This window comes from Haliotis asinina, chromosome 11 (assembly GCF_037392515.1).
Source record: "Haliotis asinina isolate JCU_RB_2024 chromosome 11, JCU_Hal_asi_v2, whole genome shotgun sequence".
Lineage (NCBI taxonomy): Eukaryota > Metazoa > Mollusca > Gastropoda > Lepetellida > Haliotidae > Haliotis > Haliotis asinina.
This window is the reverse complement of record NC_090290.1, coordinates 53,157,855-53,183,314: the sequence shown is the minus strand read 5'-3', so window position 1 is coordinate 53,183,314 and position 25,460 is coordinate 53,157,855. Positions and strand designations below refer to the sequence as shown.

At 41.1% G+C, this 25,460-nt stretch overlaps 2 protein-coding genes across 3 annotated transcripts in view; one reads left to right on the top strand and one right to left on the bottom strand.

Annotated features, from left to right (window-relative positions):
• The window catches only part of LOC137255188 (calcitonin gene-related peptide type 1 receptor-like), a 95,849-nt gene that overhangs the window by 52,324 nt on the left and 18,065 nt on the right, over nucleotides 1-25,460 (top strand). For both annotated transcript variants that reach the window (XM_067792598.1, XM_067792599.1), the window contains exons 2-5: nucleotides 9,981-10,078; nucleotides 18,600-18,691; nucleotides 19,378-19,528; nucleotides 22,844-22,994. In XM_067792598.1, the coding sequence (XP_067648699.1) occupies nucleotides 9,981-10,078; nucleotides 18,600-18,691; nucleotides 19,378-19,528; nucleotides 22,844-22,994 (492 nt within the window). The remainder of the gene's footprint in view (nucleotides 1-9,980; nucleotides 10,079-18,599; nucleotides 18,692-19,377; nucleotides 19,529-22,843; nucleotides 22,995-25,460) is intronic.
• LOC137255190 (10 kDa heat shock protein, mitochondrial-like) overlaps nucleotides 21,816-25,460 on the bottom strand; it is a 98,578-nt gene continuing 94,933 nt past the window's right edge. The window contains exon 5 of the mRNA XM_067792600.1: nucleotides 21,816-21,830. The gene's annotated coding sequence lies outside the window, so the exon portion shown is untranslated. The remainder of the gene's footprint in view (nucleotides 21,831-25,460) is intronic.

Here is a 25,460-nt window from a genome sequence, read left to right as displayed (position 1 = left end):
AGAAGCTTGAACGTCGCGCTCACCATCATTTTACCGAAACTGTTTTGTGCATGCATATCTATGTCTGTCTATGTGTGTGCGTATGCATGGTTACAGTAACGACATGTTGTAATACATTACTCAGTTTAAATTTAATACCATACGTAAATACCAGGGTACTCTCACTCTGCCCAACTCTGTTTCTTTTTTCACTTAAGTACCGGAAAACAAAAAAGGAACATATTTTAGCATCTTTTAATAGGACACTGCATTGGGGTGGGATAACGGATATTCTACTATCCGGGAGACGTTGTCTGACAGACTAGGAGGCTATTTGTGTAGAATGGTGTCTCTTTACGTGTATCATTGCCCTTCAACCCTTCCTCCATACACATGGTCATGGATTATCACCAACAATGGTAATGTCTCACACATGTATTACTTCTGGTGTTCCTCCCACATATAACAGTACGCCATGTTATAACATCAATATTAGCCAGGCAGAACACCAAACTGTCACTGCCGTGTAAGACAAACTAGTGGCCAATACGTAGACTAGACACATGTCGAAGTCCACCAGTTGCCATCAGGATATTCTCGTCAGACGGACTGTCATTTCGACTCTTTCCTTTATCTATCCTTGTAAGTGGACATAGCATGCGTCGGAAAATCTGACCAATCATTAGCTATTTCTTGTTATATCACCTTAAACCTGTTATATCACCTTAAACCTGTTATATCACCTTAATAATGTAATATGGCCGCCCTTCATCCAGCTGCTTCATTTGCATGTGTATCGTAAAGATAGCTGTGAGCCAATATTGACGCGATGAGATAGCTACTTTCATATTTATTCTCCTGGCAAGCCAAGGTAATGGCAGATACAGCACTCTTTATCATCGGATTAAGCAATATCAGAATGCGACAGGCGATCTGGAACGGTGAACCCAGCAGAGATCATCAGTATGAGGTGCCAGTAAGAAGACATCATAGGGTATGTGTATGCATCGTACATCACCCAGTCTGGGCGTCTGTGGTCGGAACACTTGCTGTATTGATACTGTGCTGATCTGAAGGATGAAATATAACACTTTCTAAATCTGTGTTTAAACACCTTCAATGGTATCTGGTTCACGGTAAACTCGGTGAACCTAGCCTTGCTTCTGTTGATGGACCCAATACAAACTTCCTTCACTTTCATCTCAACTGTAATTGTTTAGATCCTCAGTCGATTTATCCATCGGTGTATTGATTTCTGAAGATTGATTGCATGCACGTCTTTCTACGATTGTAACTCAAAATTAGAAAGCTAGGTTTATGGATTTAACCAGAATTTCGAACTTGGGTAGGCCTGGGAAATCATAACATTCAGTTTCAGTGTGAATTCGTTTGTGAATTCCTCTAAGTTAAAGAAATTGTTACTGATACAAATATTGACACACGATTGGATTCGTGTTGATTCGTCTCCGTTGTGTTGCTCAGGAAATGTGCAATACCCTCCGACTACAACCACAAGTAGCTGCTCTCCGAGATTACCAGCAACACTTGGTGTTGATTGAAAGACGAGTGAAGCCTCGCTTCCAACCCTTCGTGTGTGAGCCACTGACATCCGGGTTCTGATTGATGTCAACAAACGACCCCGGAAGTGGGTCTTTACTGTTTCGACAGCCTCTTAACTGCTGGATTTGCACAAATCACAAACAGAAGTATAGTATGACGGGTTAGGCAGGCCAATGTATTAAGTCTGTGTTTTCTCCGGAGATCGTCCAGCAGCAGCGGCATTTGGATGGCAGATCGACTGTCGGAGACAAAGACTGAACTCCGATAGCCTCTCTTCATATTTCCCGGGTTCATACATGTTCTTCACACATCATATTTCAGAGAAAAAAACTTCTTCTTTTTTGATTAAAAAGTTACATCGCCCGGTGTGAAGTATTTTAAAGCAAATACTCACACCGTGGTATAGTGGACTGGCAGGGTGCTGGAGATCGAGAGCTGAAGGTTACTGGTTCAATTCCCTGGACGTATCTAACCATTTGACGTTAGGAGCAGCCACAATCAAGCATACAGTATTTATAATATATAACAGCAATTTTGTAGCATTTCTATAGTCTCTGTATGGAATTATAGACAATTAAAATGGCATTTTAAGAGATTTATAAATAAATTAGGTTTTGTAAGAATCAATACACCATGCCTGTCGTAAATATAAGAAATCGGGTGCTCAGCCTCGCTGACAAGGCACCTTATGTGCATAGGTAGATGTTAACAATGTTAATTACTACATATTTGGGACAAAATCCACTTTAAACAGTCGGTCGTAAAGTATTTGGAATATTGCTTAGTTCGGCGTTACACAGCAATCCAACATGATGTAAAATAGATGCTTTCCTTGGAAAACGTTTAAAGCAGGGTATGTTTCAACACCTGCATACACTTCGATAAGGGCCGGCTCTGATACATTAATATAAAGTGCCAAGACAGTGAGTTGCATCTTTTTGATAAAGAACTGGATATCGTCATTCAGCGATTCTGTTCTTCCTGCCCAAGACATGAGCTAAAGCGTATCGGGAAGGACATGTGCGTGTCCTTTGTAAACAGATTAACAATTACAAGCGTTTCGCATTTCTCTACTCTTCTGATGATTTCGGTTTAGTTTCACTGGATCGAGAGATGGCACCACTCTTGCTATATATAGCATTGTTCTCAACTTTCAACCCATAAAGTTCTTCAGGCAGAAAACAAGCAGCCGCTGGTTTAGATCAGGCAAAGATTGTGCGGCAACAGAGCCATTCATTGCTGCTCATTTTACATAGGCACTGGTAATTTGAGGTGAAAACTTTTACAACATTAAAATGCGATTTAAATCATTTACATATCACGGAACTGCTTAATGGAGGATGTGATTCCAAACGTCCTCAATCGTTTTCCTAGGAATGTTTCCTGTCAGTATATCATATGAAACATGAAGCTTGTAATGATCCCTGCTCGAACTGAGATGTACCACGTTGTACTGACGTAGTAGGCCGTCCACGACGTCAGCCTTATCATGGACGATCCATCTTCATTGAACCCAGTTCGATGGTGAGATTAGCTGGTTAACAGGTTTGACATTGAATAACACTATCTACGATTCAACGTTGTATAGGTAACTGTCACCCACACATGTATACTGTTACAAGTTAAGCGATCACAGATATTGTAGAACTGTTTTTCGACATCCAATACATGCTAGGGCATAAAGTTACAAGATGGAACAGATGGCAAAGTTGCTTCTGACATCACGTATATGCCACAAGCTCCTCTTGCAAAAATGCGACACCGTAAACAAAGCCTTTCGTCCTCAAGCTAGATTACAGATGCCTTTTTAATCAACAAGCATGATCGCATATGCGTCTCTAATCCTCAAGCAATATCGCAAGATATATACGTCTTTAATTCTCAAGATTGTATAGTACTCAAACAAGGCATTTGGCAAAACATTTCTCGCAGGCTGATCGGTATTCGGAATGCATGAGAAAATATCAGCCACACACTTCCATGGAACGTGAGTCCCTGTGAGATCGCCTCTGCAATATAGCAGGTGAGGAAACGTCCATACTGATATAAACACGAGAAGATCCGGGTTATAATTGGTCCATGCTTGTCGTAAGAGACGACTCACGGGATCGGGTGGTCAGACTTGTTGAAACACGCCATCTTATCTCAACTGCGCAGATCGATGCTCATGTTTTTGAACACTGGATGTTCTTGTCCAGGCGTCATATTTTCTGATTTTTTTTCACAACGAGTCGGGACTTTCCACCAGTCAGCGGTTGCCCTTTCCACATGAAAGCAACAATACGGCGACCACGAGTGCCTCAGGTCAGGCGGTTATGTGCTGTTCAGTGCTGCTTGTAATAAACCGTCTTGACTACATGACCAATGCACCTGCAGAAGCATTCGTGATGATGCGTGGTGAACTATTGGCGTTAACGATGACAAGAGGGTACATGTAACAAGTGTTTATGTCGGGATGTCAATATTCTTTGTTACTATTCAACGGCACCTTTTGACCTGAACACAGCTGTAAGCCTGAACATATGATACATAAGAATATGTTACTCTTTACTACATCTATTAGATATTGATCCGTTCCTAATCCTGAAGACATCGAATCAGCATCACTTTGGTAAACTTTCTACCCTAGCGATCATATTTTACGCCAACCTTAGCAAACTCAGTTCTAACAATGTGAACAAGCTAATAACGAACATATTGTTGACCTAGAAGAGACAACCGTTCAATAAGGAAGAACCTAAAGCTGCGGTTCCCAAAGACCTCTTGCTTTCGCTTCAGGAGCGACAGCCAAGTAGAGAACACGTATCCAGTGGAGTGTGAACGGAGTACGTGTGTATGCCTTGATAGTAAATGCAAGCGCGGAAATGTCAACCTGTCTGTCCTAAAAGTCTTGTTGAATCAATGACCAAGATGATGAGATGCCAACCCAGTGTGTCAGTCTGTACCTGTAGCTTATTGGCAACTGGCCATGAAGTAAAACAATTAATCTACTTTCAGAATCAAGATGACGAGATGTCAATCCACAGTTTGAGTCCTGGACCTGTAGCTTATTGGCAACAGCGCCATTAAGTAATACAATTAATCTACTTTCAGAATCTTACTTGTCGTTAACTGTTTGAAACGTGATACGTAAACTCGATACGTAGATGTTTGTGCTAATGTTCAAATCTCGGATGTTTTATCAAAATATAACACCCGCCTTATTTATCTCCGATTTTTAGCAGTTTTTAAGTTATCGTACAAGACAACTGATAGTTAAAACACTGTTAACTTGTTAATGTTTCACAACTGTTTATAAAAGGTGGACATTTTAGAAGTAGCGCTATGTTAGCCAATACCAACATGATAACAAACAATACATCTTTCTTCTTTTTCTAGATCCTATGTATTTGTATAACTCCATTTGAAAATTGTATACATAGATTATAAGCTTTTGATTCATCATTGGAGAGTATCAACATTCGTGTCTGTGTCAGTTGTATTATCTCAATCGCTGGCAGATATTGCAGGTGCTATATTCAACTCCAGACGTTCAAAAACAACCTTCTTTGATTTTTTTAACTTTGCCATTTACTAATATATGCCGGTCGCTTTGACCTTCAGTTTTTGCCTACCTGTCGCCCACCTCCTCTTGCAGATATGTGTACCACTTATCAGTGTACAGGGTAGTCAGCTGGCATCACCGCCCAGCGCCGTCAACAACACTGACGAGAAACGTATCGCCTCAGATACTACGAGGATTATACACGTCGTCGGCCTTTTAATTGTTTGCTATTTCCAAAATGTTAAATGATGAAAACTTAATGCAGTGTAACAGAAGTGTATCCCACAGAGAATTTGGAGAATTTCATTTATGTGTATGGAAATAACTGAAAGAAACATGGAAATGTTAAAGTAAACTGGTAACATAACCAGTTCCTTATGTAAAGGTGGGTATTGTTTTAGTCCATGCCTCTTAGTGATATTCTTGCTACCTCCCAGAGAGTGGGATGGGCATAAATATTGACCATTTGTAGGGGTGGGTGTTAGGCGTACATACCAGACCACAGCAGTAGCTGGTGTGTGTTGTTAGTATTGTAAGACAAGGAACATAGTTCTGTGTATATTTCCTTAACAGTAGGATGTGGTTTATAGAAGAAGGAGTTTGTTCAACTGCAAATACTTCCTATGCACATGTACTCTATGCTGCAGCCAGGACATACACTTAGTAAGATCTCGTTTTCTGTCCTCAGGGGATGACTAACTGCAATACGTAATGAATCTTGTATACACAAATATCTGCTTAGTGTCTTCAAGTATCTTGATACTGATATCTAAATTAGTTGCACCGTGTTCAAGTATGTTGTCTATCCAGGTATCTACCAACCGTGTGTACAAGAAACGGACATGAACGTGTACATATTAATTACTGTGAAATTGGATACAACATCACCTTAAGAGAAAAGCTATTCGAGGAATCCTGTTTTGCTCGGTGTGTGAATGTAGAAGACTCACAACTTGATACACAAGACAGACAGAACACACACAGTCATGTGTACTTTAGAGATGCAGAGATTCTAATAATTAATTTACTGTGTTACAGGCTATCGTTTGAGGATGGTAAACACGCCCTGAGTTAAAGGACATGCTGTGTACTTTACACGTATGGACTCATGCAGCTGCGTACTTTGACTATCACTTACTTGGAATGTCGGATGTAGCAATATTTAGCACACCGATTATTGCTGATATCGGGAATTTGTGCCACCTTTCTAACTAGGATATACACACAGAGTATAAGAAATGCGTTGATTGCGTGAGTCGTCAAGTACTGAACAGAAATTATGCTTATTGTTTTAAATTCAGCCCGTGTTTCCATGGGAACCTGAAATCGATCTTCAAGTGCCACAGATGGACCGGGTGAATCATTTGTTCATGTCAATGTCCTGATAAGATTATGCCAGGTCTCCACACGCTATATCAATCACATTAACTTACCCTGAGCCAAGATCTCATCACGTCAAGGACTCTGCCCATGCCTATTGAAACTAAGCTCCCGATTCATCATGGGCTCTTCTCGATGCAAATTATACTATCAAAATCGTTAATATTGATACAAACATATCTATGATACAGTTACATTTCTGTTAATTTGACTCTTTACCATACTAAACTGCGGCTAGTCATGAAATTAATGTGAAATGTGTGGGTCCCCTCTGAGACGCATTTTGGACACATTGTAGTATATTATCATACTCATATTCCTGCACAAAAACTGTTGCCATAACAACATGATAACAGAGTTCTCTGAAGAAATAAGAGGACTATGATATGCTGAGGGTCGCGTGGTGGTGTGGGGTGGGAAGAGCGACTTGTGAAAGGGGTTTGATTGCGTCATCCTGTCCATGTTTTGGAGCCGTATATTGGTCATTGCGGGATATAAATCACCACTTGTTGAGTGTTGAAATGCTGATATCTGTGGCCTCAACCACAAATAGACTTCATATCTCATTCGTCTGTGTGGTCATGATAAAATTTAAGAATGTGCAATTATGTGAAACGTTAAACGTTGGCAAGTACGTGCAGTGTGTTTTCTGTATATCACTGTAGAAAGAATGTGATGTATAGTGGTCACGTGATCTTCAGTGATCACGTGGTGTGAGCTCTGATATCCGTGCTTGATTTCGACTGTCTGAAGACACGTATTAGCATGCATTATTTATAGAGCGGCTTGGCCATATTTGAGTAGTATCCTTGGACAAGATACTTAAATCCACATTGTCTCATTTCACACAGCTGTAAAATGGGTACCCGCGGGGATGTGCTGGCAATGTGAGCGTTTAGTTCATTGCGGAACTAGTAACAGGCAGAATGGTTGTATGTTCCTCAGGGAGTTGACAAAGTATCCGATACTGACCCATGACCGGGCATAGTAATGTACGGAGCGTGGTGAGCTGTCAATGAGCTGTCTGGATATGAGCGCCACATAAGCCATATAAGCGGACTACTTCTCTCTCATTTTTTTAACTGAGTATTTCGAGTGTAAACATTATTAAGGGTGAAACGTCATCAACTTTGCTTGGTATTTAAAAATGTACATATCATTAAGTATTTCAACTCACAGTCATGTTACGACTGATGTAAATATATGCTCCATACACTCAGCAGAAAGTAGCGTTACAACATGGCTATACTGGAGGGTAATAAGGCTAGTGTCACGTTAAGGTACGAAGGTAATGTGTACAAACAGCACCTACAGGTGTCCATGCTGAAGGTGAAATACTAAATACTACAATGAAGACATCAGGTTGTGCTGACAGGCAAATTAGTGCTCAAATTGTGATGTAGTCAGTTTATGCTAGTGCGAATTGGTGTTCATGTGCTCTTCCTGTATGATGAAAGTGAATGAAATATCTGAATACTACCCAGCCGCCCCGAGTGTATAAATGTGAGGTGTATGAATGAGTACACGAGTACATCTACCTGAGAGTAAGCGTCCATGAGTATGGATAAGTGTATGTGTGATTGAGTGTGTCCTGGGGTCTTCTGTCTCTAGCGGGGTTGCACAGCAAACTGTCTTGCGTCAGATATCCAGTTTAATTATTTACACGTAACAGTAAATTCAGTTTAATAGATGATTACCGACTGACAGAGTAATTAGTCACAGCTGGATGGCACTGACACAACACAATCTAACAAAGTTTCTATCTCCAACACGCTGTATCTCCCGCGCCTTGCACTGCTGGGTTAATACCAGTAATTAAGAAGGTCACAAGCACCAAGTCCGGATTGAAGCTTGTATATCTAACACCAACTGGATCTACATCTGTCTAAATAGACGCGTGAATCTGTCCAAATAGACGGCCTTGTCAAGTTTGTCAATGACATCAGATTTCACTTTGTAGTAAACAAGAAGTTGTCCGACTGGCCACGTGGTTGATGGGTTATGGGGGTGCGGCAAGAACATCCTCAAATTTATCATGCTGTTTAACTCAGTCTTCTTATTTGTTATCGATCGAAGGCGAAGGTACTAATCTTGTTGTTTTGATGATTTCCATAAATGAATTCAGAGTGAAATGAAACCTGTGAATATCAGGGTTATAACTGATCAAAGTGACCCATGCTTGTCGCAAGAGGCTACACTATACGGGGTCGGGTGGTTAGGCTCGCTAACTTGGTTGACACGTCATCGTAGCCCCGTTTCGTAGATCGATTCTCATGATGCTGATGACTGGTTTGCTTGCTTCAGACTCAACTAAATCAACACTGGCGTTAACAGACCGCTGTCATGTATCTGTTATGGTGCAGAGTGCGGCATTAAACAACACCCAACAGATCACAGTGTGAAATGCATGAAAATAGCGCATCACATTGTGTCTTCCTTGTTCTTTCCAGTAAGAGCTCCGAGAAACTGTTAGCCCGCTAGACACAGAAGAAACCAGGACACGTTCAATCACACATACACCTATCCATACTCATGTACTCGTGTACTCATTCATACACCTCACATTTATACAGTCGGGGCGGCGGGGTAGCCTATGGTTAAAGCGTTCGCTTGTCACACCGAAGGCCCGGGTTCGATTTCCCACATGGGTACAAGGTGTGAAGCTTATTTCTGGTGTCCCCCTCCATGATATTGCTGGTATATTGCTAAAAGCGACATAAAACCGCATTCCCTCATATATTCATTCACTCACTCATTCATTTATATACTCAATTATTCATATTTTCACTTAATCACTCATGCACTCAATTAATCGTACATATGCTGATTCATATAATCAGCATCTGGGCACGTCGAAGGTGACATTTAGATCTTAGATGCCTACTGTCGAAATTAGCTTTTCACCACACTGTCTTTTGTTTGTGTCGTGATAAGTGGACAGTTCTGACATGCCATAACGTTAATTTCACACCTCGATTTGAAAGATGTATGTGTTAAACACCCTCTCAAAGCTCTTGAAAGCGTTATAATATATGTTTGGGAAAAATGGTTTCGTGATGTTCTTCACCTTAGGATTACGTCAGTATTTACAGTATTGTGACCCGGGGTACACAGTACACTTGTGTATTCCATGAGTGTCGCAAAGGTCGAAAAATGCCAGTTTAATTGTCTTGGACTATCAACATTCCTCATTATGATAGTTAAAATACAGAAAGTGACAGCATTGTCAGCCACATTACACAGACCAGGAGGAAATGAGGACACCTCGTGTCATCACTGTTTCAGAATGATTCATAAGCACATGCTCTGTCATCGTATGGCATGGCGACAATCACTGGATTGTCGGGTCAAGACTCGATCTGATTACAAAAAGCTAAGACAAATATATGCTCATGGTATAGTGACTACTGTATGATCTGCTTATTGCAGAGATATCTTATAGAAAGTTTTGTCAACTTCAGTTTTCACAGGCAAGCAGGTGTCCCTATTAACCTGCTCCTGTTTTTATTTGTTACAGTCAACGCCGACAAACTCTGCACCAGCAACGCTACCTGGTTCCGAAACCCTGACACACACCAGGAATGGACTAACTACACCACATGTGTCGACATGGACGTGAGTACTACCAGTATAGCTAATTCACTTGGCTAAATAATAGCTCAGGCAACAAAGTTTTAAAACTGCAAGTTGTACATTGCAAACGAATCTTAGAAAATGTTTCAATTATTCTCAATTGCGCAATTAAAGTTGCTCACTCATTCACTCATTTTCGAGCACGCTTCTTCAAGAATCGCGATTCCCGTCATATTTTACTGTTTTAGGGTCAGTGACGAGCACTAGCGAGACTAGCAGACTTTAAAGGTTAACCACTTAGGACACGCAAGTCATTTGTGTTGGATGCCCAAGTTTCATAATCGAAGCTATTCAAGAAACACATCCGCGGAATCTAAGGGAAGTAACTGTTCCTAGCGAATGACGCATGCCTCGCTATCAAATAAAACTGTCGGTGTAACCTTGTGTACAAGTCATCTTTAAACTCCCTTGAAAACTTTTGACTCTTCGTCGGTTTTCTCGGTGAAGTATCTGCATGAATAGATCAGATATGTTGGTATTTCTTGAAATGACACAGAGTGACCGAAGAATATACCTCATACTCATATTCATAAGAAGGAACGGACGATATGTTTGATGGTTTGTTTGAGCAAGATAATCATATAGAGCCAAAAGAAGATGAGAATGGTTTTGAAACGCCTGAAACAATATTCAAACTCAGATGATCGATGGCGCAAACTGACTTCGTACCCAAAGAAGGAATCGAACCTGACTGACATGTCGAATGAACACATTAACAACCGTAGTCTGTATAGATCGACCACACTCGCTGCTTCCTTAAGTAGTGCGCCGTCTTTGAGGCACCTATATTCTCTGGGTAGGGTTGTGTCAGAAACCTCTGACCCCTGGTTCGAACCCCGGCTGGTGCAGTCTCTCCAACACTAAGCCGACACGTAATGATTTAACTGTCATGCTGGCTGTGAACAAAATGACGCCCCATCTCACTATCAAACAGTGGCAATTCTTTTGAATGGAAAACTGAAGAACATGGTTCAACAATATTTAGAAATTGCGTTATCCAAGAACCGATACCTTATTTCACAGGGCCACTGGCAAATTCGATTGAATAATGTAAAACATCACTAAACGTCGCTGTTGGTTTCAAAATAGCACGGCTACAAACATCAGCTCTGAAAGTGCACGATAAAACATAAATCATATATACAGTATGATAAAGTATATTTCCCGGTTAGTCGTGATGACCGATGGTTTCGCACTGATTATCAACGAGACAAATCATAATATACCACCGCTGGAGGCAATTTTCTCAAAATAGTCCCTAAATGACGACTGGGCGTCGACTGAGGTGATACCGATCTTCGGGAAAGTTGTGGTCAGCATCAACGATTCATGCTACTCTCGTCAATGGCCTTGAACGAAAACGCCCGGGCGCAACAGTCAATATGACTAGACTGTATCCCAGTTTACTTGTGACTGGCTTCTCTGAAGTCTATCCAGATTTAGTTACTAGATTGGATTTAGTGGGTTCGACGGGCCTCGTATAAATCTCACTAGACGTTAAAGCTATTTCTTATGCAGAAAGTAATGTATAGTTGATTTTCCTTTTAGTGCAATTTATGTACAGAATTTGTGTACTGTGTCTGGAGCCACTATTTACTGGCTAGGAAATCAAATAGTAGTCCAACTTCGTTATGTTAGTACTGGCGCTGGCGCTGCGTAAAGAAGTGTTGTTGTTTAAGCCTTTAAATCATTAAAGGGATATTTCTATGTACTAAAACCCGTTAATCCATACAGGGCTTATTCCGGGTGCTTGCCTTGAGAACGTACCGTACGGATAAAATAGGTATGACTGTCAAGCGTTAAAGACAAGATGTCGACCTGGTTCAGACAGAGTTCTCACAAACAGACAGGTCAGTCTTCACACTGGCACGTGTTTCTTTCGAAGTGGCGGTTATACAACATATTTTCAGTGACATGAAAGTATTTAACTCAATCAGGTAGTTTGAGGATAATATGTAAAAACGTAGTGAGGTTGGAAAACGACAACTACATGTTTACATGGTTGCGAATTCGTCCCTAAAAACTATCATATAAGAAACTCCCTCTAACCCGACTTCCTCTTTTCTGAATTTGCTTTTGGTGCAAACTTTCTCTCTAAGCCGACATTGTAATTTCACAACCGATGGCATCAGTCAGTGTACAGTGTGCATTTAGCGCACACGCTTGTGTGAGTGTTGGCACTGACCAAGTCCAGCTCATAACGGATCAAGGTCATTGTGTCGTAACTGCACTTTGCGTTCCACCTCGCCATAGAGTAGCTGGTAAGTAAGGTTTCATGGACCCTTCAACCCTCATCTCTTTGGATGCGGTTATTTTTTTAACTCCCGTCTTGAAGCTAACGTCTGTCTTCTACCTTGTAATCTGATTCTGCACCCGGACGGTGGGGTAGACTAGTGGCTAAAGCGTTCACTCGTCACGCCAAAGACACAGGTTCGATTCCCGACATGGTTATAAGGTGTGGAACGGATTTCAGGTGTCCCGCACCGTGATATTGCTTGAATATTGCTAAAAGCGGCGTAAAACAGTACTCACGCAATCGTTATACTGCACCCATTATCACCTTGACAAGCAAATGCCAATCTCCCACCCTGACTGTCTTAGTCCCTCTATAGGTAACCAGGTAACATATTCAGGTGTTTTGTGGCGTAAGTGCCTTCTGATATCTCAACGGATTTATTACATAATAACATCATCGCGTGCACATGTCGGGTAGTTTCAGTCAAAAACGCGACAATACAGTGAAATTTATCCCCACTTTCCCTAACGGCACAAAATGACCAGAAATGTTTACCCAACCCCATTATCTGCCTTTACGCTCTTCTCGATCAATGATGTAAATTAATTTTACGCTAGAGCACTCGTAGCTCTCCCTTTCAAAGATTTGATTGATGACAACACTTATATCTTGCCTCGTCACGTTATGGGCTGTTCAGACTGTGCGTAAACACCATATATGGTATGCAAGATTCATACAAGGAGTTGAGAGATGTCACATCGACATGTATGTATCCAACATTAAGTGACGAACTGTTTGTACATCAAGGGATCAAGGAGTATTCGAACGTTAAAAGAGCTGAGACAACAAAACTCGCGAAATGCCTGACTGTACTGAATGGCACCTAGAACAATTCCTAACGTTTTGAGGGTATCAATTTTGATTGAATCGTCTCTTGATAACAGAATGTCTCAAAGCATACATAACCGTCTAGCTAATGCCGAGCTAATGTCTAGCTAATGCCGAGCGTGCCTGTTTTGCGGCCATTCATTTCAATCAGTCATTCATTATTGAAGTGCGAGAATGCACGTGACAACTGATAGCCTATCATTGTCACATTTCGCTGGACAACAAACACGAAACGACTTACGCTGATTATCGCAAATTGATCACGAATCGATCTTGATTGATTGATTGCTGCATCCTGTGAGCGCAATGCTCTGGCGGACCTAGAACGAAATCCACTGGTCTGCAAGAGCAGGTTTCCAGACATATAAAAAAGCGGAAGATGTGTCATTCGCTCCGGACGTCGTTAAACATATTCATGTGTATGTTCTCTCGTTGATACTTGGTCACGGATATGTTCCCAGATATTGCCATAAAACACGTTCACAACACATACGTTCATATCAGGGCTGCACTGCTGCCTGTATCTGCATGCTAAGTAATATATCTGAGATGGCTGTGATACAGCTCTACTATTCGTTAATATCTGTAGTCTCCGTGATATATCTGTACCCTGTATGTTAGCACTGTATTCATCACTGTTTTGTCTGCGATATATCTGTTCATACAAGAACTCTCTGTGATATACGTATACTCTCTGTGATGTATCACTACTCTCTTTGATATACATCTATACTATCTGTGATATCTCTGTTCAGTGTGATATATTTATACTGTCTGTGATATATCTGTACTCTCTGCGATACGTCTATACTTTCTGTGATATACCTATTCTCTGTTATATATCTCTAATATCTGTGATTTATCTATTCATTGTGATATATGTATACTCTGTGATATAGCTGTGTTCTCTCTGATATGGTTTGTGATATATCTGTACTCTCAGTGATATATCAGTACTCTGTGATATATCTGTAGTCTTTGTGATATAGATGTTCTCTCTGTGACATATCTGTACACTATGATATACCTATACACTATGATATACCTATAAAGTGTACACCAGTAACCTAGCAATACATCTTAAACCCGTGTACACCGGGTATGTTAAGCATTAAATTGCACTTTGCATTCATTATTGCAGATATTAAAATCCAAGCTGTTCGTCAAACTCTTCTGTATAACACTATTTTAGGTGTAAGATGACACTCAGGGGTTGGGGTCAATTGGTCTTCCTGTTGTCTGAGTGCGTTTGAGGCAGTGAGCTTTTCAACTAGTCTATCTCACAGTCCTTGAACCACATTATTTTCCCTACTGCCAAGCCCTCTCTGCAATGCTAAAGTCTCAATGAACCAAGTCTAGATTTCCTCAGGTCCAGGTTCTGATGCTCTGGTCTCCTTGGGGCTACTGTCAAAAGCATATACATGTATTCAGAAACTAAGCATTAGTCAACATTTCGGTTTCCTGGTGCAATGAGGGAAGACGACATCTGTGATGTTCATACCAACATATCAGTAGAACATTTCACCGATTTCGTTATGCAGTTTAGTTCATAGTACAGCCCACCTCACTAACCCATTAAAACATCATGTCAACAGAAAAGTGAAATAACCTTACAAAGAGATTACCAATAGCATACTATGCTTTGCACATTAGTCTTTACCCGTAAAGATCCGAGTTAGAAGTAAACTTCAGAAACCCATGTTTGTCACCGGTTTCGACAACGCTTTTAGCATCGATATCACGACGGAGAAAATGGGCTTCATGTGTTGTAGCCACGTGGGGAATCGAACCATGGACATCGGGTGATGAGTGAACTCTTTATCCACTCATTCACCGCCCCAACAGAGGCGACTGAAGTGATTGGGTCCTAAGATTCGCTGACTTGGCTGCCACGTGACATCATATCCCAGCTGCGTACATCGACGTTCATGATGTTTTCACTGGATTGTCTGGTCCAGACTCGATATGATGCACGGATATTACCGATGTTTCACGAATACAAATCGATGGAAAGGAGATAACTCTAAATCTCCTTTGTATTGTGTCGTCCGCCATATCAGGGATGGCTACGAAAAACATGCCTCGCATTCCAATAAATAAGTTCTGACAAAACGTTCAAATGTAGTCCCTGTGAATATTAAGAAGCGGAATTACATTGCGGCAGCTTTACTAAGACAATACCTACGGGGAAAACACAGCAAGATGTAAGATTCTAATCTGATTCACACAGGTTGTCTGAAGTGTACGATCCGATACTCATGCTTCAAACAGTTCAAAATTAACATTGAGGTGTTCGGTATGATAAATAACTTGTTCAGTGGTCCCTCAGGCTCAGGGAACATAAACAAAGATCGAGGATACGTCAACCCATGGGCCCTTCGTGACCAGTGAACAGCTTACAATATTCAGGTAAATGTTCGGACAATATCAGAAATAAAGTTGCCGGTAATGTCACCGTTCGTATGACGTCAGCCATGTCTGTTTGTAAACCTATGGCAACAGCCTTTAAGCATCGACACGACGGAGAGCACATTGTTTTTTTCTTAAGGAGTTATTTCCCCTTTTTCTGTTGAGAAATCGGAACAGCTAGCGTGCTACTCAGGTATGTCAGCAACTTAAACTGTTTAACCTGTCCATCTATTTTTTATTTATTTTTTTTCCCTTTTTTAAGGGGAACGAGGATATCACATTTCCATTCTAACAATATTCGGCGAGTTCGTCCTTCATAAACTGAAATGTGACCGAACTTTAGTCTGAAATAGGACAGGTCTAATCCGCCATCTTCTATTGCCATCATCCAGACAGCCAGTGGCAATGCTGAAAATAAATAATTATTGGCTGTTTTATGGAACATTATGCCCCAAAGGTGTCATAAAACTTTTTAGAACATTAAATCAAGCATAGACATTAAATTCACAAACTATCAAGTGGTCTGTTATCGCCCATTCTGGACTGAACAGCCAGCTCTATATCATGGCGTGAGATTACGCTAAAGTTCGGAATTATATTTTCATTGCTCATTTAACGTTAAAAACCGACAAAGTGTGAAAGGTATAAACTCCTCGTTGTATCTTCGTCTATGTAAAAGTTAAATCAATTATTTTGAGTGCCACTTAGTGCGTAACGTCAGAGATATTGCGGAAGGGTACCTGCAGATATTAATCAGATAGCAATACGACTCTGCGGACACTGGATGAACAGCTATGAAACTATTTGAGAAAATAGAACAGGTACATTTATATCTGTTCTTAGTGAAGTCCATGCAACACTACCATACAGATCTTGTTTGGTGATCTGATAAACAAAGTACACCATCAGAAATTATGTTTTCCAACCCGCGTAAACATCATGTCCTAATTGTTCTAATTTGCCTTCTAACCGTTCTGATTTCTACGCCGGCGGGATTGGAGTGGGATGTGAAGTTGTGGGTAGGGGAGAGAAAGGAATGTCCACGCCAGTGACCAGTCTTTGATCCCTCACTCGTGCAGTATTTGAAACCTTTGTGTGCCCAACCTGCTGTCATGATCGTACAGACAGGAATCCCAGTATTGAACCAAGAGAAATCGAATTTATAGTTGTTTTAATCATCTTCACCCGACAACTGCTTCATGAATACAGTGGAAATGGATGTGAAGTTATATTTCCACATAAAAATAGCCCCTTGCCAGGTGAGAGGCATTAGTTTTGCTAAGGACCCGAAATGTCCTCTTCAGTTGTCTTGACAACTGCGTGTCGGACAGTTGGGAGGTCGTCCCCAAACCTCTCTATAGTTACCCAAACATCCATGGCAACTTAATGTTATTCTTAATTACTGCAAGCCTCAACGCGTGTTTTTCTTTAAAACCAGTTTAGGTCACGTGACCTTCATTACACGCCGAGATGCAAATGAAAAGGTACTCGATCATCTCAGGGAGATTTACGAGAGTTCCGGAACCTTGGGCGACAAGTTACAGTCCTGCCTGGCGCGATCCAGCACGCGCGGCGCCCGTGGGGGACAGCAGACGAGATGTGGTATCTGACACGCATCCGAGACCTGTGCAGAGTAATTAGGGGAGGAAGCGAGGGATGAAAAAATATAGTATGGCGGTGAAAGAGGTATCAAGATGAGTTTTATGGAGACAATTAAATCGACCTCGGCTTTCGATGGGGAGAAGAGGAACAGAAGAAATTGAACGAACGCTAAAGGCTAAAGTTTAGCTCACCTGGGGGCCGTTCTACAAGGCAATCTTGCTTTGTACGTCGTATTTGATCAAATGCTGGAGTTACGAGGGGTTTTCTCCAAAGAACGTCTAGCATAAAACTTTTGAAGAAAGAAACTTTTATCATTTTAATTCAGTGTTAGAGGCACTGGTTTGATCCCTAACCATTCATTGTTACCAGTCGTGCTTAGTGTGTTAGCATTTGGATGTGCACACTTGAGATCAACTGCAATTGGTCCCGTTACAAACGTGTTTCCTTCACACGGCCTTCACACTGTGAACTAAAGTTTGAAAACACATGTTGTAAAACTCGAGATTTAGAGTGAAAACGTTCCAATAACTCGCCACCAACACTGATTTTGGAGTTGCCAAACTGTTGTCGAGAAATAGTATCAGTCTCTGTTCTCACCAACGTTCCCATCAAGCTCGAGTTTGACGGGTGAAGTGTTGTCAAACACGTGTTGCTCAAACATACACAGCTGCAGTCAACGAAGACAGAGACATGACGTTCACATGACACAAAGTTTGAAATATGTGTTTGACGCGTGGAAAAGTCAGTTTGACAACTTTTAAGATTTCAACAACATGTGTTGTGAAACGTTAGTTTGCCATGTGAAGGCCGCTTTACATGTTGTACTCTGGATGTGACTTGGCCAAGTAGCAGTCCCTTTCTAGGACCTGACAGGAAGGTTGTACTCTCCCAGGGGAACTGATAATGGAATTACAAGGCACACTTCCATTGAACTGAGTAACTGAAATTCCATAAAGGGTAACTAGAAAAGTTAGGTAATTGAAATGAAATTCCCCCGCAATGAAAACTGCGTAATACCCCCAAATCTGAAAACATGTCATGTTCACATCCGAAATTCGTCTGATGCAACCCTTATAGATGTAATATCGTTAGGATAAAGTTCTGTTTACAATGGCGACAAAATGAATTTACATTTGACTCTCAGTATGGTGAAAGAGTCACCATGTTTTTAAAATCTCTCGGTCTGCGTCCTTTATACTGTGTTCAGCCGGAGTGTACTGAATGTTTACAACATGATCAACAATAACGGAGGGACATTCACGTCAACCGTATTCAGTTTTTCCTCCATATGCATGCTCATTATGTATTCCGGTTGCATGTTAATCAGGAGTTCCCAAGTTCTAATAACATTGACCATGTTTCTTTCAGACGTACATGACGTTGTTCCAAGTAGGCGTAGCCTGCAACGCTATCAGCATCGTTTTTCTCGTCCCTGCCTGCATCGTCTTCGTTGTTTACAGGTACGTCACTGATACTAGAGTTAAGGACAGGTAATGAGGCAAACCAGGAAATGTATACCTTGATACATTGTGTTATGTACCGTGTTATGTACCGTGTTATGTACCGTGTTATGTACCGTGTTATGTACCGTGTTATGTACCGTGTTATGGGTACACGTAGCTGAAGCACTGATTCGTTATCGGGTCTGATTTCACAGTTGAAACAATGGCCTCTTCAAGAATTTAACGAATCGTTACCGTGAGGCTTCAAGATGAATATGTGAACCAGTATGGTTTAGACAGACCCGTATCTTAAAGCACGGACGATAGGTGTCAAACCGTATGCCGTATCTTACTTTCAACTCATCTGAATGAGCTGTTGCAAGTCACTCAAAATTCACAGATTGTCCTGCTAATGCGCGCCACTTTATCTACGTACATCTTCACAACAATATTTGTTTCCTCGATGATCTGTTGAGCAGAACTTATGAGCAGAGTTGTGCCATTGAGTTGAGCTGAGGTGGGCTTTACGTCGCACCGGCATTATTCCAGCCATGCAACGACGAGATCGTGTTTAGGTTGCGCCAAGAAATACGCATGAAGATTATTATTTCGAGTATCTAGTATTTATTGGTGTTAGACATCCATCCATCGTGTGTGTTTCATCACGTGACTGTTCAGTGATGCTCAGCGTCTGTCTCCCTCAGACAACTGCGGCTGCAACAACGTATTAAGCTGCATCTCTGCCTCTTCGCCTCCTTCATTCTGACCAACGTCATCCTCATCCTGTGGGACGTCCTCGTGTACAAGGACAGACTGGACAAACCGAAGGACCAGACCGTCATGTACAACAACACGGTAGGTACAACAATACCTACACACGTACTCAGTCAACAAATGGTTGTGTGGCACCTGGATGCAAAACGACCTTTATAATGTGGCATAAACAAGAACGCACCTGTACCGTGTCACTGCAATGCATGTTTGACCAGAAAATGATCATCGGTCCTAACCATATCAGATTGTATATACTTGAGAACCTAGACCAACGTGTACTCAAGGGAGACGACTCTGCGGGCAATTTTGTAAATTATTATTAGAGTTATCTAACTTGGCAAATATGATTGTAGACGTGAAACAACTCAAGAAATAGCTGCTGTGGAGAACAAAAGGTTATTTCTTCATTGTGCCCTAAGAAATCACATCGCCATTGGTGACTTCACAGAGGGCACACATTCCATTATCAATTGTGTACTGTGGCACGCCATAGAAATTGATTGTTGGCGACAGAGGGTGACACATAGAATGAAATTGCACAAAATGATACATAGAATAGCAGCTTTCGCTTCTAAAGACACAATAAGAAATCTAACCTACACAAACACCGGGATGCATTACCCGCCCTTGATACTCATTAATATTTTACGCTCGAATCAAACTTCGAGTAAGCGAGGTAACTCGCATTGCCCACAAACCAAAGTCACGTCTTAATGGACATGAAGAAATCCTTTCCGACAAACGACTTTTGTGGGCTTAATTTTTTTCTGCCTGTCATTTTTTCAATATTGATTTTTTTTCCAATAATCAATTATCCTTGCCGCCGTGTTACTGACAAGACCAACCCCAAATTGAGGTGGTATTTAACTCGCATTCTGATTTTTACTTTTGACCTAGGAACAATCAAATCAAATTGGAATACTGAAATGAAGGTCATGTTCTGTGAGGTCAACTAGTTATCGACATCCGACTCTTGAACATACATGAGGATGTCCCAAACCTCGACAGAGGGAACCACATAAGAATTTCAATTGGGACATTGCTATGTTCTCTGATTAAAATGTCAACCAAAGCTACCGAATGAAGAACAATTTTCCAGCGTCGAAAGTATACTTCAGTCAAAATTCCATATATGGTATAGGGTAACTGTGGTGGGTACCATACTTCTGTGTGTATCACATATGCATGTACTCCGATATTCAACAGAGACTTTCCTTCCACAAAAACGCAAATTTGTGTCATTGTTTGGTGGGCATTCTAGAAGTTGGTGAGTAAATAATAGAGCTTGCAGCTTTATGGATACCAGCTTCTTGTTTATCGCACATGGCGATGTATCGCTGTAGGTCCTTGCACCGTTTTCGTTGTAAGAACCTATACCGAAACGTCGCTCTGTGCAATAAACAAAACGTTATATGCTTCATCATGTAAAGGTATTCCAGCAAGACAGAGTGGAACATTCACTGCAGTCGTTCAAAACGTTGTCCCAGCTGCAGTCATGACCTGATCCCATTTGAAGGAATCCTGAAGGATAGTATCAAATAATCGACTGCCCAAAATACGCAGAGAAAGAGATGTTGGTAGTAGTCAGAAGATATGACCATTATTTGCTAACGTCATTGACAGGCAGTTAGCAGCGACGCAGTAAAGCTTCTATTATGACAAAATTTCAACATTTTATTATTCTGCAACTTTATTTAATATGCATTTGTTGGACGAACGTTTGGTCCCTCATGTTATGAACCCATAATTTGTAATCTCCTCATCCTCGATGACTTTCTGGTCAAACAAACAGTAAGGAAAAGTTTCATTTTGGTTTTCTGACAGTCTCTTGTCTTGCATTGTCATTTTCCATTTGTTCATCTGACATTTACGTATGCATCTGAAACCTGGGTTTACCTATACCGGTTTTGTGAACAGAATTTCATGCAGAGATAATAACAGTGATCGCTGGACGTGTCCATGTGTTTTACATACCTCCGGCATTTCGAGCACATAAACTGTTTCATAACGATTTGTGATGATAAATATTGAGGCGGCCCAACGCTTTGCTACATTTATGGGCCATTTATCAGAACGATCAATCATTTGAACGTGCACAAGGTCACACTCACATCTTCATACCGTTTTCTATCATTTTATGTTATATGTACTCCTATTACCAGTACATATTTCCACCAAGCTTACAGCTTCTTTTTGATACATGTCAATCTGTATTTCTCAAACGGTTGCATTTTGTGCTTATTTGTGGCAATAATTTGTATATATTTCATACACTACTGAAATTAGGAAATGGCTGATGGTGTGGATCTGGAAGGACATTGATTGTGGAACAAGGGTTTGTGTTTTCTTGACAGTGGATGACAATAGGTCTTCAGATAATGAACTGGTCTTTGTCTGAGTGAAGTTGTGTACAGGCTGGTCAGACAAATTAGATGACACTAGCTGGAAGTTCATTTACTTATAATCATTTTCCTGACGTCAATATGTTGGTACGAGTTAGAAATGTACGCAAAGCCTCGTAGACTCCAAGCACGCTGTTCAAGTTTGCCTTAACTGTACTAGAACATATAGTTTACATCGTTGTAAACAATACAGTTGGTTAGTTTTACTGCTCCCAATATGTCTGTAAAACAGTCAGTTATCTGCGTGTCGATTTGTTTTCTATTTCCTTCTTAAACCTTTCCTTTATTTATTTCAGTTTCATTAGCTGGAATCCATGCAACTATATTTATCCATGAGAACGTATTTACCATATCTAATGGTTGTGTTGTTAGATGAACATGTATGTAAATCACAAAATGTTGAATTCTCTGAAATTACTCTCCGTCGTGATTCCTGATAATGAATGTTTCCATTTCACGTCTGATAAAGAATTGCAGGAAACTGCTGACTTGCTTCAGTGGAGTGTTTTCGATGTATGCCCTAGTTGCAGGGAGGAGAGTAAAATATTTTGTTTCTTTTATCTTGCCCGTTGCTTGTCTTCAGAGAGCTGCTAGACTGTGTCAGTATGCTGTGTCTGAGCGGGTATCTTTGTCACATGTATAGTCTGTCTGCAGTGAAAACGTTCCTATGAATTATCATTTAAATTATGAATTTCACTTCAAACAAAAATGTAAATCGAATAAAGTGAACTTGGGGATGCAAACCCTCATAATTTTACATTGAAAATTGAACGTTGGTTATATCAACCAATAATAGCAATTATAGAGGACGACTTGCACAGAAACAATAGTTTCAATAACAATAGTTGTTTGCCCGGAGCACGGGTATGATACTCGTATTGAAACCCATGATCTGAAGATCGTGCTACCACCAAGGGACGTAAACCAACTAACGATGGCATTCTGGGCGTCAGATTCATTAATGGCTATGTAATAGTAATCATTCTGTTTCCAGGTTGGCTGTCGACTGCTTTACACGCTGATCCGATACGCCCAGACCGTCAACTTCGTGTGGATGTTTCTGGAGGGTTTCCACCTACATCGACTCATTGTGCAGGCATTCAAGGTGCCTAAGTCCTTACTGGGGTACTACATGGGCGGATTCCGTAAGTGCTACGCAATGCTGTATTAGCAAAACCTTTCAAAATGGTTTAGTTCTTTTTAGGATTATTATCTTCAAACTTTCCGTGTCTGTGAATTGTGTTTATCTGAATGTGAACGCCAAACAGTCCATGTTAAGGGAATGGAGTGTTCATCAGGGTCTAACAGGATCCAGTATGCCAAACAAAGTTCCGTTTATGCCTACAAGCCTCCACTTAATCAAGGCTGTGATTTGGAGTTTAAGCAGATAATAGTTTTACTAAGTACACCTGCAAGGCAGGATAAGTTCCAAGATGGCTATTGCGAGGTCAACGTCATGGTGGCCTCGGGGACAGATTAGAAGCAATCAAATCAGTACCTTGCAAGATAGAAGCTTCTGTATTTTAACGTATTACAGCTAGGAGTTCCTGTATGTCAGGTTTAGATAGGGGTCCATGTAGGTCGCATGAACGTGTTCCAGGTAGGAGTTCCTGTAGGATGAGTGAACGTGTTCCAGTAGGAGCTCCTGTAGGCTGGGTGAACGTGTTCCAGGTAGGAGTTCCTGTATGATGGGTGAACGTGTTCTAGGTAGGAGTTCCTGTAGGCTGGGTGAACGTGTTCCATGTAGGAGTTCCTGTAGGATGGGTGAACGTGTTCTAGGTAGGAGTTCCTGTAGGATGGGGGAACGTGTTCCAGGTAGGAGTTCCTGTAGGATGGGGGAACGTGTTCCAGGTAGGAGTTCCTGTAGGCTGGGTGAACGTGTTCCAGGTAGGAGTTCCTGTAGGCTGGGTGAACGTGTTCCAGGTAGGAGTTCCTGTAGGATGGGGGACCGTGTTCCAGGTAGGAGTTCCTGTAGGATGGGGGAACGTGTTCCAGGTAGGAGTTCCTGTAGGATGGGGGAACGTGTTCCAGGTAGGAGTTCCTGTAGGCTGGGTGAACGTGTTCCAGGTAGGAGTTCCTGTAGGATGGGGGAACGTGTTCTAGGTAGGAGATCCTGTAGGCTGGGTGAACGTCTTCCAGATAGTTCCTGTATGTCAGGTGAACGTCTTCCAGATAGTTCCTGTATGTCAAGTGAACGTCTTCCAGATAGTTCCTGTATGTCAAGTGAACGTCTTCCAGATAGTTCCTGTATGTCAGGTGAACGTCTTCCAGATGCTGGTTACTGTATGTCAGGTGAAAGTAGTCCGGCTAGGAGTATACCGGATGAACACGTTCCAGATAGGAGCTCCTGTATATCATGTGAACGTCTTCCAGATAGGCGCTCCTGTATGTCGGATGAACGTGTTCCATATAGAAGTTCCTGTAGATCGGGTGAAATTGAACAATTAAAACTTTATATTGTAGTGGTGTTTTTTTTGTCAGTCTGCAGTTTTAATTCAGGTAATTGGAGTTTAAAGGTTTCACCTCCTCGAGGTCAGTCACATCCGCAACACATTCGCACTTGTAAGGTTTATTCACTCTAGATATCTTCATTGTACACAACTTTATTATGCAAAACGTTTTCATTTATATGGTTTTAACACGTTACTGTTCGTAAATACTTACACGAGTATTCCTGTTTCTTTCCACGCGAGGATTCCTTTCGGGAACTGTACAAAGAACCCAATGCAAACACGTTGAAATAGCACTTGTTACCCTGCTAGTCTGTTATACAGACCCTGGAACAAATACATCCCAGAAATTCAAGGAGTGAGTGAGTATGATTTTACGCCGCTTTTTAGCAATATTCCATCAGTATCACGGCGCGGGACACAAGACTTCACATGTTGGAGGGGAATCGAAAACGGGTCTTCAGCGTGACCAGCGGGCGCTTTTACCCTCAGGCTATCCCACCGCCCCTATCCCATAAGGGCCTTGTAAGCTTACGATATGTGGCAAGTTCAGGTTCCAGGCTTCAGGTCTTCTGGGCTTCATTTCGTTATATTTTATGATTATTTTTTATGAACATTTTATTCTGTAAAATGTGATTGTGATTCAGAGACTAGATGTTAGGCTAGTGCGTATACCCTGCCTACTGTAGTGGTTGTAAGAATGAAATGAAAGAAAGAATGAAGTCCGATTTTACTTTATGGTGCCGAAATTTGGGGCTTGAAATACTTTGATTGTATAGAAAAAGTTCACTTATTTGCTTGTAAAACATTTCTCGGAGTAAAGATGAGCACACCAGACGTTATGGTATATGGAAAATGTGGCAGGTTTCCCCTCCACATATTCCAGCAAACTAGAGTGATCAAATATTGGATAAAGTTATTAAACATGTCATCACACCGTTTACCCAAAAAATGTTATGAAATGATGTTATTGTTGCATGAAAACGGTAAGCAGAACTGGGTATCAGAAGTAAAAAACCTACTCTTCTCAACTGGATTCCATAACCTATGGTATGATCAAAAAGTGTTCGCCCCATCACTGTTTTTAAATACATTCACACAAAGATTAAAAGACATATATCAACAAAAGTGGTTGGGAATTGTTTCATTATCAACAAAGTG